Here is a 13,569-nt window from a genome sequence, read left to right as displayed (position 1 = left end):
ACATAATCAGATCTTGCCGTGGTTGGCATATTCCCCGCTGAACTGTGAAAGTAGTATTGCTTTCTGACTGCTCATGATACAGGACTGTATTTATGCAAGACCTGAAATATACCACAGAAACTATTTAGATTAGGAGTATACATGATGTGTATCATTATTTTTTTTTAATAGATAACTGTAATACTCTTTTGATATGTTTTTAATGTAGCCATAGATTGCGTTTGTACTCCTGCTGTATTGATAGTAACATCCAAAACAATGTACTGAGCTCTAAATTATTTTACAAAAAAGAAGAAAAAGTTTTCTCTAATTATGCCTGTACCCTTATTGGAAAACCAAGACACTTTAAAATATCCAAATATTATCTTATCAGATTCTATTGAAAGAGTAAGTAACACAGACAGAGAAAAAATAAGTTTTATTTTCACTGGATTTTTTTGTGAAGATCTCTTCCAAGAGAACTCAAACACCTGCTTAATAGTTTGATTACCATTTCATGACAGCCAGCCGCTTCCAGTCACATATCTCACTGCTATCTGAGAAAAAGTAAGATATATGATGTGTCTGAAGCCTTAGGACAGATTTTCATCATGATAATAACAAAATGAAAGGGCAATCGAAAAAAAAATTATTTAAAATACAGATGATGGCTTTTGCTGAACTTAATATCATTTGCTAGTTTTTAAGGTCTGTAATTTCCACTCATGTTAATGCATTCTAATTATTATCCTGCTTAGCTTTTGTTCCTCATGAAGATTAAAGTGGTCTGTTTGATGTGTGCAAAGAAGTGACTACAGAAAATAGTAAATTAATTGGAAGATGTCAGCTTGGGAGAACATTTTTGACATGAGCGCTGTAAGGCTGTTAACAAACAGACTAACTCATTTGCCTCACCATGGAATGAAAATAAAAATCACAATATTACGATAAGATCTTGACTAGGAAATGCCTGCAAGAGTCTTTGAAGCCTCAGGTTCTTTTCTTGCCTGGGCTTTGGCACCGTGATATATGCAAACCACGTTCTACATAACTGTGAAGTGAAATAGGTTCTATGCAGAACAGATGGACCAGGGCTAATGTGGCGATGTGCACTGCAGATGAGAACAGATTAATACCACAAGGGGAGACTGGAGGAAAATTGGAAAGATGGGGGTATTTGAACTAATTCATGAATCAATTCCAACTGATAGTTATGCCTTCAGGCACAGTGAATAATATCAAGGAAGCATATTTAAAATTTTATAAGTTTGTTTTAATGTAGATTAGAATTAAGAGCCATACTTTTGGATGATTAAAAAAAAATCTTGTATTCCCCTGTCCCAGAATGTGCCTTTGTGATTTAAATATCACTGATGAGCTTAATTATGTGCACTGTGACATGAATTGCTGTTTGGAAAAGCCGTGGCAGATTCATGGACTTGGCACAAAGCTGTTGGGAATGGATTTATTAGAGAGTTGAGGTTGAGAATAGAAGGCTCTGGGGAGACCTTAGAGCAGCCTTCCAGTGCTGAAAGGGGGCTACAGGAAAGGTGGGGAGGGACTCTGGATCAGGGAGGGTAGTGATAGGATGAGGTGTAATGATTTCAAACTGAAAGAGGGGAGATATTAGGAAGAAATTCTCTTCTGGGAGGGTGGTGAGACCCTAGCACAGGTTGCCCAGAGCAGCTGTGGCTGCCCCCTCCCTGGCAGTGATCAAGGCCAGGCTGGATGCGGCTGGGAGCAACCTGGTCTGGTGGGAGGTGTCCCTGCCCGTGGCAGGGGGTTGGACTGGATGGTCTTGGAGGTTCCTTTCAACCCAGCTAATTCTATGATTTTTTGGAAGAAGCACTGTGCGAGCTGGGAGAACATGCTCTGCCACTTGCATCCAAGCCACAGAGATGCAGCTCTGCAGTGTTTGGAGGCATGGTTCGATTGCTAGATCTCATTCTGGTGTCTCTCTTAAGTCTTCCCTGTCTTCACCTCATCCAAACAGCCTTCAGTCTTGTGAGGTTCAGACTTCCCCAAGCTGTGACAGAGCGAGCACATGTAGACACCCACATCTTTGAATGAGATCTTCAGGCATGTGTTACAGAATGAGGCTTTCAACAGAGACGTTTCACATGACCAATTTACGATACTCTTGCTAATGGACATTTTACTCTAGGGCAGACAATCACATAGAAATAAAGAGGCCCACCGGAGAATTAAAATGATTTTAACATGCATAAAACCATCAGGATCTGAAACAGTGAAGATACTTGAGAAATATGTAACTTTCCAGTGTCAGTGAAGATATCAGAGTTTTGTTGATGGGTGGAAAAGCACAATTCCATGTGTTAGGACATCAAAGATTCTTCATTTTGCAAAGCTCAGAGTATATGGATGAGCCTGGTTACTAGTATTTGTAACAGACGTGGTTAATAAAAGGAAAAAAAACCCTGAGTTAAGGAAATGTATAGATAATTGTCCGGATGCTCTACCTTCCCTATAGGAGTTCTCAGGAGATTATTTTCAAGCAATAGAGGAGGATGTGAAGCACTTGGCAGTGAGGAATATTTTGAGAAAAATCTAATGAAGACGGCTAGTTCAGTTTGCTAGTAAGGAAATAATCTACATGGGTATAAAATAGCTCTCTTGCCTAAAATTTTATTCTCGTTCTGCTGATTTCATTGTAGGTTGCAAATCTGGCCTGTTCAATCTCAAATAATGAAGAAGGTGTGAAGTTAGTCCGTATGGCAGCAACACAGATTGATAGCCTGTGCCCACAGGTAAGTAAGATTCCTGCTAAAAAGTACTTGAGAACTCTTTTGGCATTAAAAAGCATCAGTTAGCTGAGACAGGGAAAACAGCCTAGATGAAGATTATAGCCTTCCCTTTGTCATTACATTGTTGCCCGCTTTCCACAAACTGTGAAAAATACACTCGTATCTTGAGACCTGCATATCAAATGGGGTGTAATGCTGTATTTTTACCACAGTCTGTAATCTATTTGTTCTTTCTCATGTGAAAAAAATTTTGCCGCTGCTTGTAACAAGTGATTTTGAATAACAGGTGATAAATGCTGCGCTCACGTTGGCTGCCAGACCCCAGAGCAAAGTAGCGCAGGACAACATGGACGTCTTTAAAGATCAGTGGGAGAAACAAGTGCGAGTTCTCACTGAAGCTGTTGATGACATCACTTCAGTGGATGATTTCCTCTCTGTTTCAGGTACTGGGATCAAGGGACTCTTCTAAAAATACACTCCTAAATTAAAGTAATGGGTCAGAGCAGAGAAAAGCTGTAATTACTAAAGCATCATTAGTCCATCCCTATTGGAATTCTGCTCTTCTACACTCAGTAGGAGCAACCAAGCCACGCCAATTAATCCCTGGTAGCAATGGTTAGCTTTTTGTCTCCCAGAAAATAGCATCCTATTTGTGCTTCTATTACTGGAGAAGTTTTGTTTCAGCTCAGGCACAAAGGAGGATTTTGGCCACCTTTTAAAAATGTATTCCAGACCTGTGACAGGCTGACAGGACTATAAAAAGTGTCAGAGTCCTTGTGCAGGTGTAGGCAAGAGGAGGAAAAGAGCTTTGATTTGTAGCTTTGCCCAGATCTGCTGTGTCTAAACAGTGGGGCAGAGGTACCACACAGTCCTGGCCCCCTGGTCATCCATACCGGGTTACCAGGCCCTGAAGAGGGATTGGAAGAAGGGACATAGGCAGATGCTGCATATGAGTCCCATCTAGGGAAGTTGTCAGGACGTGACCAGTGTGTACATTTCCAAAGAACTGGGAAGCACTCCTGGATCCCAGAGTTACTGGTGTAGCAATGCAACCAGAGAGAAGTAATAAAGTAGTATAAGAAATAGCAAATTTTTGCATTTCTCTGAGCTCGCTAGGAAGGATTACAATACAAAGCAAGCTCTTCTATGAAAACAGCCAAAGTATCTTAGTCCTTACAGAAAGAAGGGATGGAGAAGAGACGGACATTGACTCTTTGGGTCAGTCTTTTCTCCATCCTCCTTGTAAAGTGCTACAACTTGTGGCACAGAGTGTATTCTTACACTATAGTCATACACAATGAATACTATAATTGCGAATTGCTGCGTGTCTTGGGTTAATTGTCTGCTGCAGAAAACTCATTTTCCTATTACGGTTTGAAAGAGGTGAATTCTATTGTTGTGAATAAGGACATAGAGCATGCCAAGTGAGCTTAGCTACTCTAATGTCACAGAAGAGGCAAACTTCGGGAGATAGGTTGGCCTTAATTTTATGTTTCATTCTACATTCTTTTCCTTGACATTTCCTAAATTTCCTAATAAAAGTTTAAGATGTTTGAAGGAAAAAAAAAAAAATCTTCTTAAAAAATCCTTAATTTTCCTTTTTGCCCCTTTTATTTTGTTTGGTTGTATTACTGTGCTGTTATCAGTAGCAGGGAAATGGTTTGGTTTAGTGTAATTACCCTCCGCTGTTCAGCACCACCCCTAGAGTGTTTACTGCAAGCCATGACAAGAAAATGAAAATGAACTCTCAGAATGAAAGGGTACTTCAGAATCTGGTAGCACGTAGATTTTTATTCGAGATTTGAAGCTGGCAAACACTTCAACAGACGGAGTTCTACAATGAAAGGGCAGACAAAGCTGTAAACTGCAGACCCAGTCCACAAGTCAAAGAGATGGCAAACTTGCTTAAATGGCCATTTGGTTATTTGTTTGAGGACTGTTCGCTCCAGGCATTTGTATCCATAAAACCAGAAGTTATTTGAATGGATGATTTTTTTATTTTTTTGTTTTTCTTGAATCATTTTTTCTTCTAACGTAGTCTTGACTTAGATCCAGACTTTCCAAGGCAGCTGAGAAGTAGTATTTCTGTTGGTTTTAGATTTTTTCCTAGTACTGTCCTTAGACATCTCTATTAAAAATGGGAAAACATCTCATGTATCCAGAAATCCTGTTGCTGCTAGCTGCAAGCTTGAAAGCCTCATCTTACACAGCATAGTTTTATTTTTGGATTTTAAACTAGTGTATGGTTAAATGTACCTCATGAAATGACACCTCCTCCTCTTCATATTGAGTGTCACATTTGATGGCATGTTTTATTAATACAGTGGCTACCAAAAGAAGGCTGACCATAAGTTTGATCTGTTTCTTTAAATTCCAAATGCACTGCCTGTTCAAATCCGTACAGCACTTCTGTTGGGCAAAACTTGGCTATGTCATAGTAAAAAAATTGACGATGGTGAGGAGGAAATAGTGAATAAATAGCTTAGCAAAGGAACATTTTTTAAACAAGGATAGAAAGTTTTTTAAACAAAGACTTTTTGCCTTGCAAGTTACACTAATACAGCTTAGGGGACTTTCAGTTTTCATTCAGAGTTGTTACAGTTTAAAATTCGGCGTCATGTAAAACATTTCTGAAACCCTCACGTGATCCAACCCTGGGATTTTTAACAGTGGCGATTAGTGTGTTATTCTATTTTTGTGGACAGCAATAATTAACAAAAAGCAGTTGGTGAACTGATTGATTCTGTTTTATTTATTACTACTACAAAGAACAGCATTTCATTTTCAGTTTAGTGGTGTCTGTGGTGGAAAAGTAGGTTGTTTAGAGTCACTGAGTTTCTCAGAGTGAGTTTGCTCAAATATGAAATCCAGTCACAGTTTTGTTATTAAAATGATTTTTAACGTCACTGGCTGCAGGGAATTAATGTCTGACCTGGTCAAAATCTGCGACATCCTTTCACATTGTCTGTATGTGAGAATACTACATCAACTGTAATACTGCAGCACGTGAGAGTAGACAGCCTGATTCTGAGCCAAGAAAAAACAATGCAGCTCCCAAGATTTCAATAATGCTACTTGATATTGCATCATTGGAGCAGACTCACCGTTGTCGACTCTTACTTCAGAATATGCACAGTCACATATAATTATACTGCGTGTCATGAAAAATTCACAGCTTAATCTCTGGCATAGATAGAGTGAAGGAGATGAACTGCTTGTGCACAGGCTTCCTGCTGTCTACAAAGGCCAATTGCTGGGTTTTTTGCAAAATGATTTATTTTCTTTTCCAACTTATTTAGGCACAAATGAACCAAACATATTAAACGTTTATGGGAATGTGTAGATTCATCTGCAGAAAATTGCCCAACTGTTTATTAGAGCATCTACGTAATATTTGACTGCTTTCCATTTTGCATTGATTTTTGATTCACTTTCATTATAATAAAATTCAGTGTGATGCTAGAAATTAATGTGACTCTTTTTCAAAGAATTACAGATTGGTACTCGCTGTATAGGTGAGAGGACGTAGCCCAGTCCCTTTTAAAGATGAACATCACAGTTGGGATTTTTACTGTGATGTGGTGTAGTATCACAGAATGGTATTGGTTTTGCAGCCCTGGATAAGGACAGATATCAATTTTTCAACATATTGACATTTGCTGTTTACCCAAATCAGCTAGCTCTGCTATAAGGAAGAAGACAATGAAAAAAGCCTTCTTTTTTTCCTACGTTCCAGAAAACCATATTCTGGAAGATGTGAATAAGTGTGTGATTGCTCTCCAAGAGGGGGATGTCGACACACTGGACAGAACTGCAGGTGCCATCCGAGGCCGTGCAGCCAGAGTTATTCACATCATTAATGCAGAGATGGAAAACTATGAAACTGGAGTTTATACTGAGAAGGTGCTGGAAGCTACCAAGCTGCTCTCTGAAACCGGTAAGCTTACTTGAAATATTGTTCAATATTAAGTCACTTAAAACTTTCAGTTAGTTCTCTGAAATCTGTAACTCAGAGGGGAACCTGTGCTTGAAAACATGATATAAACAAACAAATTAATGACCATGAATTTTTTTTTATAATCATTCTCAACTCAATGCTACTGCAGAAGTCCTATTGACAAGAGCTGTATAAAAGAAGAGATTCAGTAACCCATCAAGGCTACTCTACTTCATCAAAGTTTCAGTGATTTGAGTAAATAATACACATCCTTTTCTTCAAGTTTGCTCTGAGTTGGTTGATTATGTATTATGTGTCTGTAGAAAATCATTACAAACATTACTCTGTAGTCTGTGCAGGTGAATGTACTTGCTGGTGACTGAAGTTGTATTTCTAAACAATTCTTCATTGAAAATACGTTTGAGCAACTGGGAATATATTACCTGATTGAAAAAATATAAAAGTCTGCTAGATGGTTAGACTGGGAAAAAACACTGGTGGGTTGTCTTCTTTTTTAACCTGTTTTTGCCTTCACAGAGCAGGGATTGCATTCATCTAAGTGCAGGTGATTACCTCTGAGCTGGTCATTTTAGACCCCGTTATACTTAGTATTATCCATTGCTGTGTGCATCTGAATTGTTCAATGCAGGCAGTACTATCAAGTGCTCTCATCTTAAAGCAGTAGTCTACGTTTTTTCAGATGAATCATGCTTTGAATTTCACGAACTAGGTCTCCACTCACTGTACAAGTGACCAGCTACGATATAGATGCACGTAGTGTAGATGTCTGAAAATGTCCGAGCTGATCCTCCCCTATCTGACTGTACTTGCTCATTTCGGCTTTAATATTTTAGAAGGAATAAATGAGAATGCACCAGTTCAGGACACAGCAAATGTAACATTCAGATGAAACAACCAGGCATCTCCCTATGAGAGAGAAAAACAAAAACTGTTGTAGCTCTGACAGGATATTTATTAGCTTTGGGAACAGAAATGGGCAAAATGAGCTAAAATATGTTGACATGATTTAATATTACTTGTTGTGTTATTGTTGTCCCCAGCTTACTATCATTTAGCCCTAAAAGAGACCCCAAGCCCTAATTGCACAAACAAATCCCAGTGACCAAAATCAAGAATTTCTTCTTTTTGTGACCTTTCATTATGATGTATTGGAAATCATAGCTGAAGTGCGGATGCTTGCGATGGTGGTTATGTCTAGAAAGTTGTGCCTTGAACACCCAAAATGCTCGTAGATTCACACCAATGGTTCAACACCGGTAGAACCTAGCTTTCACAGGCTCTTTCCTGTGAGCTGCGGAGACACTTTTTTGGGGACAGGTCAGAAATCAGTAGCATGATCTTCAGCCTGTGGTACATGCTCCATTTGGCTCTCCACACCTCTTTGCTATGCAACATTCCTGTTCACTTTACATCTGGCTGAACCCAGAGAGTCAGGTTTTGGCCATGCACAGCTTGAAGATAATGCCGTAAGTTTGCTTCTTTTTTCCCCTCAAAGTTCGGTGATTCTGTATACGTGTCATGTGGATTTTAGGTGGGAGAAGCAACAGTGGGTCTGAAAATTGTTCTTATTAGTCCCCCTATTTTTTTACTACCCAACAAGAGATCAGTGGAATGAGTACTGTAAATTTAACTTAGTTGCAAAAGTTTATGAACTGGTATTATGAATTCACACACACCCAAAAAAAATCTGTTCAGCTTGAGATGGTTAAATATTTTCTTGCACTCTAGTGTTAAAGTCTCCTTTTGATAAAGGAGAGATTTTGAAGAATTCTTCCTATCACTAAGATTTCTTTTATTAGGCAAAACAAAGCATATTTTCAAACTTTTTATTCAACTAGAATTTCTGACCTAATATTCTGTAAAATTTTTTATCATTAATTTTTCAGAGAAGTAACTGACAGGTATAAAGCACAGTTATATAGATCAACAGTAAATACTTACATTCCATATTAAATGTGCATTTTTATATAATTTGAATTATAACTAAGTGCTAGAAGCTCTGTACTAAGGGCACCTTGACAACATCAATTTGTCAATGCTGGGATTCATTACTTAAGACTGAGTCCCTGTTCCTCAAAGTTGTTACTTGTTCTTTGTTTTGTAAAATGTGAGTAAACGTGTGAGCAAATAAAAAAAAAAAATCATATAAATTTGAAATGGTAGGAACTGTACATCATGCACAAATTGTGCAGCAGAAGTTCGGAAAACGGAATGGGCCCAAATTCAGTGGAGCAAATGAAGGTAAAACGATTTATGCCAGACACGAAGGTGGATCATTAATATTACAGCAGAATTTCTATCTGCAGCTTTTCAGGCCATTTAGAAAGGCATTAATTATTATTTCTCTGAGATTGTTGATTAAAAACGGTGGAATTTACTGACTCATTTTGTCACCCTAGAATGAAGTGGTGAAAATGGTGTTCAGACCACCCTATGCCATTCTGTGCCCTGCCTGTTTATACTCTGCCCTCTCCCCTTGAACTGGTCTCTGTCTACGCAGCCATCTGTGTAGCTATGGATATAGAGATATAGGGATCTATGAATATATACATATATTTATATATTCATTCTATTGTCACCTTGAGAACCTGCATAGATTTTTTCAAACACTCAGGAATGATGACAGTGTTTTATTTAGTCAGGCTCCACCCACAAATGAACATCTCAAAAGGTCTGTGAGACGCTCAGTGATGAATGCCTTATCATTTTCATCTTTGTTACTCTTTTTTAACTGAATCTTTATTTATTTTTAAATGAAGTGCTTTTGAAAGTTGAAAAGAAAAATAGTTAAATGACAAGGAAAGGGAAATAAGCACATTACATTTCTCTTATAATGATTATTTACTTTTAACTATCAGCTCAGGAAAGGAAAGCGTCTGTTAAACCTCCGTCTCCAGGGATTTCATATTGTCATATGAGTACTGGGTTTGATCCACAGATAGTACAGAAATATAGATACACTGTTTTGGAAAGGGAAACACCTTGCAAATAGCTTTTTTGGGAGTGAGAAAATTAATCTTTAATAAATATTGGTAGGTTCTGAGAAGTGGAAATTATGCAAACCTTATGTTAATAACTGGTTTCACCTTAAAGTTTTATTTATTTGTTGTTTTAATTTACAGCCTTTGGAAAATATGGGGTGGGGTTTTTTAGTGGTTTAGTGCTTTCTTGCCTGCACTTGACTGACCCACTGGCTTTATCACCAACTCCTTGGTAGATGCTGGATTCTTATCTCTGGCAGCAGTATTAGGCAGTGACATTGGTTAATGTCTTTTCAAAATTGGGTACTTTTATTTTCCTTTAAAACCAAAATAAAAACTTGACTCTCACTTGCTGACTGTCTTATAAATCCAAGATGAAAACTATAAAACCATAGAATCTATGGGGCTTGCTGGGAACAAGCACAAAACTCACAGATTTTAGCGCATGTTAACTGTGTGCAGGAGTAAACCCAGAGCTTCGGGGTTTAAGTTTTTTCTTTGATTTCAGAGGCACTTTGAACTTTTACTGATATCTTTATCTTTGTTTCCTAAAAAGCGAAGCCCGGTGGCTCCCTGGGGGCAGACCCAGCCCTGGGCATCAGGCAGCTCCAGGGGGACAGGGATGGCCTGAAGCCAGGCTGGGACGTCAGCTCACAGGTGGGAGTCAGGGTCAGGCCCAGTCAGGCCCAGGGACTGATAGGCAGGGCCATGTTGATGGCTCCTGTTAAACATTGCTTTGGTATTCAGCATTCGTAGAGAAATTATCCTGCTACAGATGGTCCATGAAAAAAAAAAAAAAAAAAAAAAAAAGGAAGGAGAGAAGGGTGGAAAGGAAAAGAAGGGAGAAAGAAAATGTTAAAAGCAAGGAAAAAGGCAAAAAGCAAGGGAAGGGAGGAAGAGAAAACAGAGAACACAATTTCTGTTTGAATATTGAGATTTCTCATACTGCTCAGCACCCTGTCCTGGCAGTGACCAAGCCCAGCTGAGAGTGTCCCATTGCCTTTAGGAAGGAGGAGATTGAGGTCTGCTCAGCAATTGCTGGAGAAGCTGTAACAACTGAAGGGAAGCAGCATGAGTTTCTAAACGAGTAAAAAGAATTGTCCATAGAAAGAAATCAAGTAACAGGCAACCGAGTTGAATATTATTTTTCAAGATTTCTGAGATGCAGGGAGGAGAAAAACCTGTGACATTCTTTACAGGTCAGAGGGTTGAATTTAAATTGGGAAAACTAGAGTAGACTTTGCAGGGTTGTAGTGAAAGGGAGTGAATAGAAAATTAAGGAGAACAAACAGAAAGAATGGGACCAGAACTGCCTGGGAAGGGCTGCGACAGCTTTATGACTTTTTTTGTCCATTCAGTTTGCATTGGCATGTCTGGAAACAATCCTAGAAGAGCAAGTACCATAGTACTTGGGTTTACTCTCTCCTGTGAAGGACATTGAAAATTTGAAATCATCTGAGTCAGACCAGAAATTCGAGTTTCAGCTTTTAGCATGTTTTCGGAATATCCTAGTAACCTTGTAACTAGCTGTTTTCAAGTAGGTCACTCTACCACTTCTGTTTTGACTCAAATTTTTTATTTTGTCTTTATCAGAATGGACTAAAGTTGAAAATCAGCACTGCTGGCAATTCAGCAATAAGCCTGTGAGAGTTTTATCAGTGTGAATAGGACAAACTTTAAAGATATTTATCACTAGGAAAAGGCAGCTCAATGATATTATCAAAGGTAATACTAAAATGTGGTAAAGATGGATTTTTTCAGCAGTGATATGAAGGGAAACAAAATGCATAAGGAAAAAGATGAATTTAAGCGTAGCTGTAATCAAAAAAACTCCAACATATTGAATCTGAGGGAGAGCTAAAAATTGAGCCTATTTAAAAAATAAATTATGTTAAATTCATGTTTTATGGGAGTTTCAGGTAGTTATCGTAACATCATCCTGAGAACATGAGATCATTTATCCAGGGTTTTTGATGAAATTACGGCTTTTATTCTGCAAAGCACAGTAGCATTTTATTTAAAGTTTTGCTAAACTGAAATCGAAAGATCAAGGTGTCACCAACAAAAAATATTTAATGCATTATTTTAAAAAAAGGTATTTTAGGTTTTGCTAAACTGAAATCCAAAGATCAAGGTCTCACCAACAAAAAATATTTAATGCATTATTTTAAAAAAAGGTATTTTACAAAAGGACCAGAGAATACCCAGCATTATGTTCCACTAGTGCTTGGTTTGATCCAAAGAATTTTTAACCATTAAGAGAGACTGTGTTCAATATGCAGAAGAATACAGGAAGAAATCATGTAAAATATATTATAAAGCGATTAAAAGAGACACATAAGAGATTAATAAATCACCACAGTTTCTAAAAGCTTAAATACTATTTCTTTTTCTCTCCACTTTTGGAGTTTAAAAATAGAATATAGTACTAAAGGAGACTGTAATATAATCGATTTAGATTTTTAAAGGCTTTTCATAAAGTCCTGCACACACAGCTGTTTGCAAAATGGGTAACCATGGAGTGAATGTTAAGGCCTTTGATGGATTAAGAGGTGGTTACAAGGCACAAGAAAAGCATAAATGACCATTTCTCAGCAGGCAGAAAGATAAATCCTGTGATGCTTCAGGGGTCAGCGCTGTCATTGTATAATGTATTAATTAACAGGTGAATAGATGGAAGCAAAATTTGCCAAAAGGAAAATGCTGGTTTGGCTGGTGGGAGTAGGGGAGTTTCCTTATCAGAAAGACAACGCTAAAAGATAATTTTATTTAATTTCTCTAGGTAAATGGAACAATTTAGACTGTATTATCTACACTGACAGGAAGGCTCTGAACTAATTCATCCTCTCAGAAAAATTATGGCGTTATTGTGGACAGCTGGGCAACGATACCTTTCCCATGCGCATCAGCCCTCCCATCAGTGTTGAGGATGTTAGCCTGTACTTTAAGGAGGATATTCATTGCATGTCCCAAATAGTTGTTTCATCTTTGATCTTCACAACATAACGATCTTCTACTATTAAATGGAAGAAGGTCAAGATAAGGATGACAAAATTAATGAAATGTGGGGATTTGGAGGCAAGTTAACTGCAGGAGAGTTTAAAAAGACCAGAATTATCTATTTTGCGTATGCCAGACAACTTAGATAATGAATAGTAAGTTACTATAATAGAAGTGCCCATTTTCATAAACTGTTATTTGTTAGTTGCTGTTCAAGTCTTTTCTCAAAAACATCTTGTGTTCTTAAGAGCCATTTTTTAAAGTAAGGAGAATGGTTGTGGAGGTAGACAAAAATTTATACCAAGTCTAGAAAACACAGGCAGAACAATGCAGTGAATATTGACTAGCTCCAACAGAATGTTTTGTGAATATAAGTGTGAATTGTACAATAATATTTTAAAATAAAAACACTAGCATTCCTTGCATCCCCTTGCCTACACACACCTACGTACAGATATACACAAACTTATAACTGAAGCCAGAAAGGGTGTTCTGCTTGTGTTATATAAGCCATTTTGCATCCAGCAGCATGCAACTGTTTTCTTGAGGGGACATTTTGAAGAGCTGCAGCTAGCTTTTATTTGAAATGCTAACCTGAAGGGAGTTCCATTTAGTGATAATAATATTTGGGGGCTACTCACTGTATGTAGTCTTTATTTGCACAAGTAAGCTGGAGAAGGAGTGAGACATCTGAAATTGGTGAGACATATGTCCCTGCAGCCGTCTCTTGTTATCCTTCATTGTACGCTTTGTGATGTAGCCTTTCATTACATGATTGCCTCCTGTGCTGGCCACAAGGCACCCCCCTGCAGATACCACTTACCTTGGTTTTCCTCTGACATTTTATCTTTCTGCAAATGACAAAGTTTGAAGGTTTGTGGATTTG

The 13,569-nt window shown here is 38.0% G+C and overlaps 1 protein-coding gene across 4 annotated transcripts in view; it reads left to right on the top strand.

Annotated features, from left to right (window-relative positions):
* Window positions 1–13,569, top strand: part of CTNNA2 (catenin alpha 2) — a 459,358-nt gene that overhangs the window by 387,795 nt on the left and 57,994 nt on the right. For all 4 annotated transcript variants that reach the window (XM_086464656.1, XM_086464659.1, XM_086464658.1 and 1 more), the window contains 3 exons: window positions 2,655–2,747; window positions 3,031–3,187; window positions 6,481–6,681. In XM_086464656.1, the coding sequence (XP_086320782.1) occupies window positions 2,655–2,747; window positions 3,031–3,187; window positions 6,481–6,681 (451 nt within the window). The remainder of the gene's footprint in view (window positions 1–2,654; window positions 2,748–3,030; window positions 3,188–6,480; window positions 6,682–13,569) is intronic.

This window comes from Leptosomus discolor, chromosome 4 (assembly GCF_034619465.1).
Source record: "Leptosomus discolor isolate bLepDis1 chromosome 4, bLepDis1.hap2, whole genome shotgun sequence".
Classification (NCBI taxonomy): Eukaryota; Metazoa; Chordata; class Aves; order Leptosomiformes; family Leptosomidae; genus Leptosomus; species Leptosomus discolor.
The sequence above is the reverse complement of the archived record's forward strand: the minus strand, read 5'-3'. Positions and strand labels throughout refer to the sequence as shown.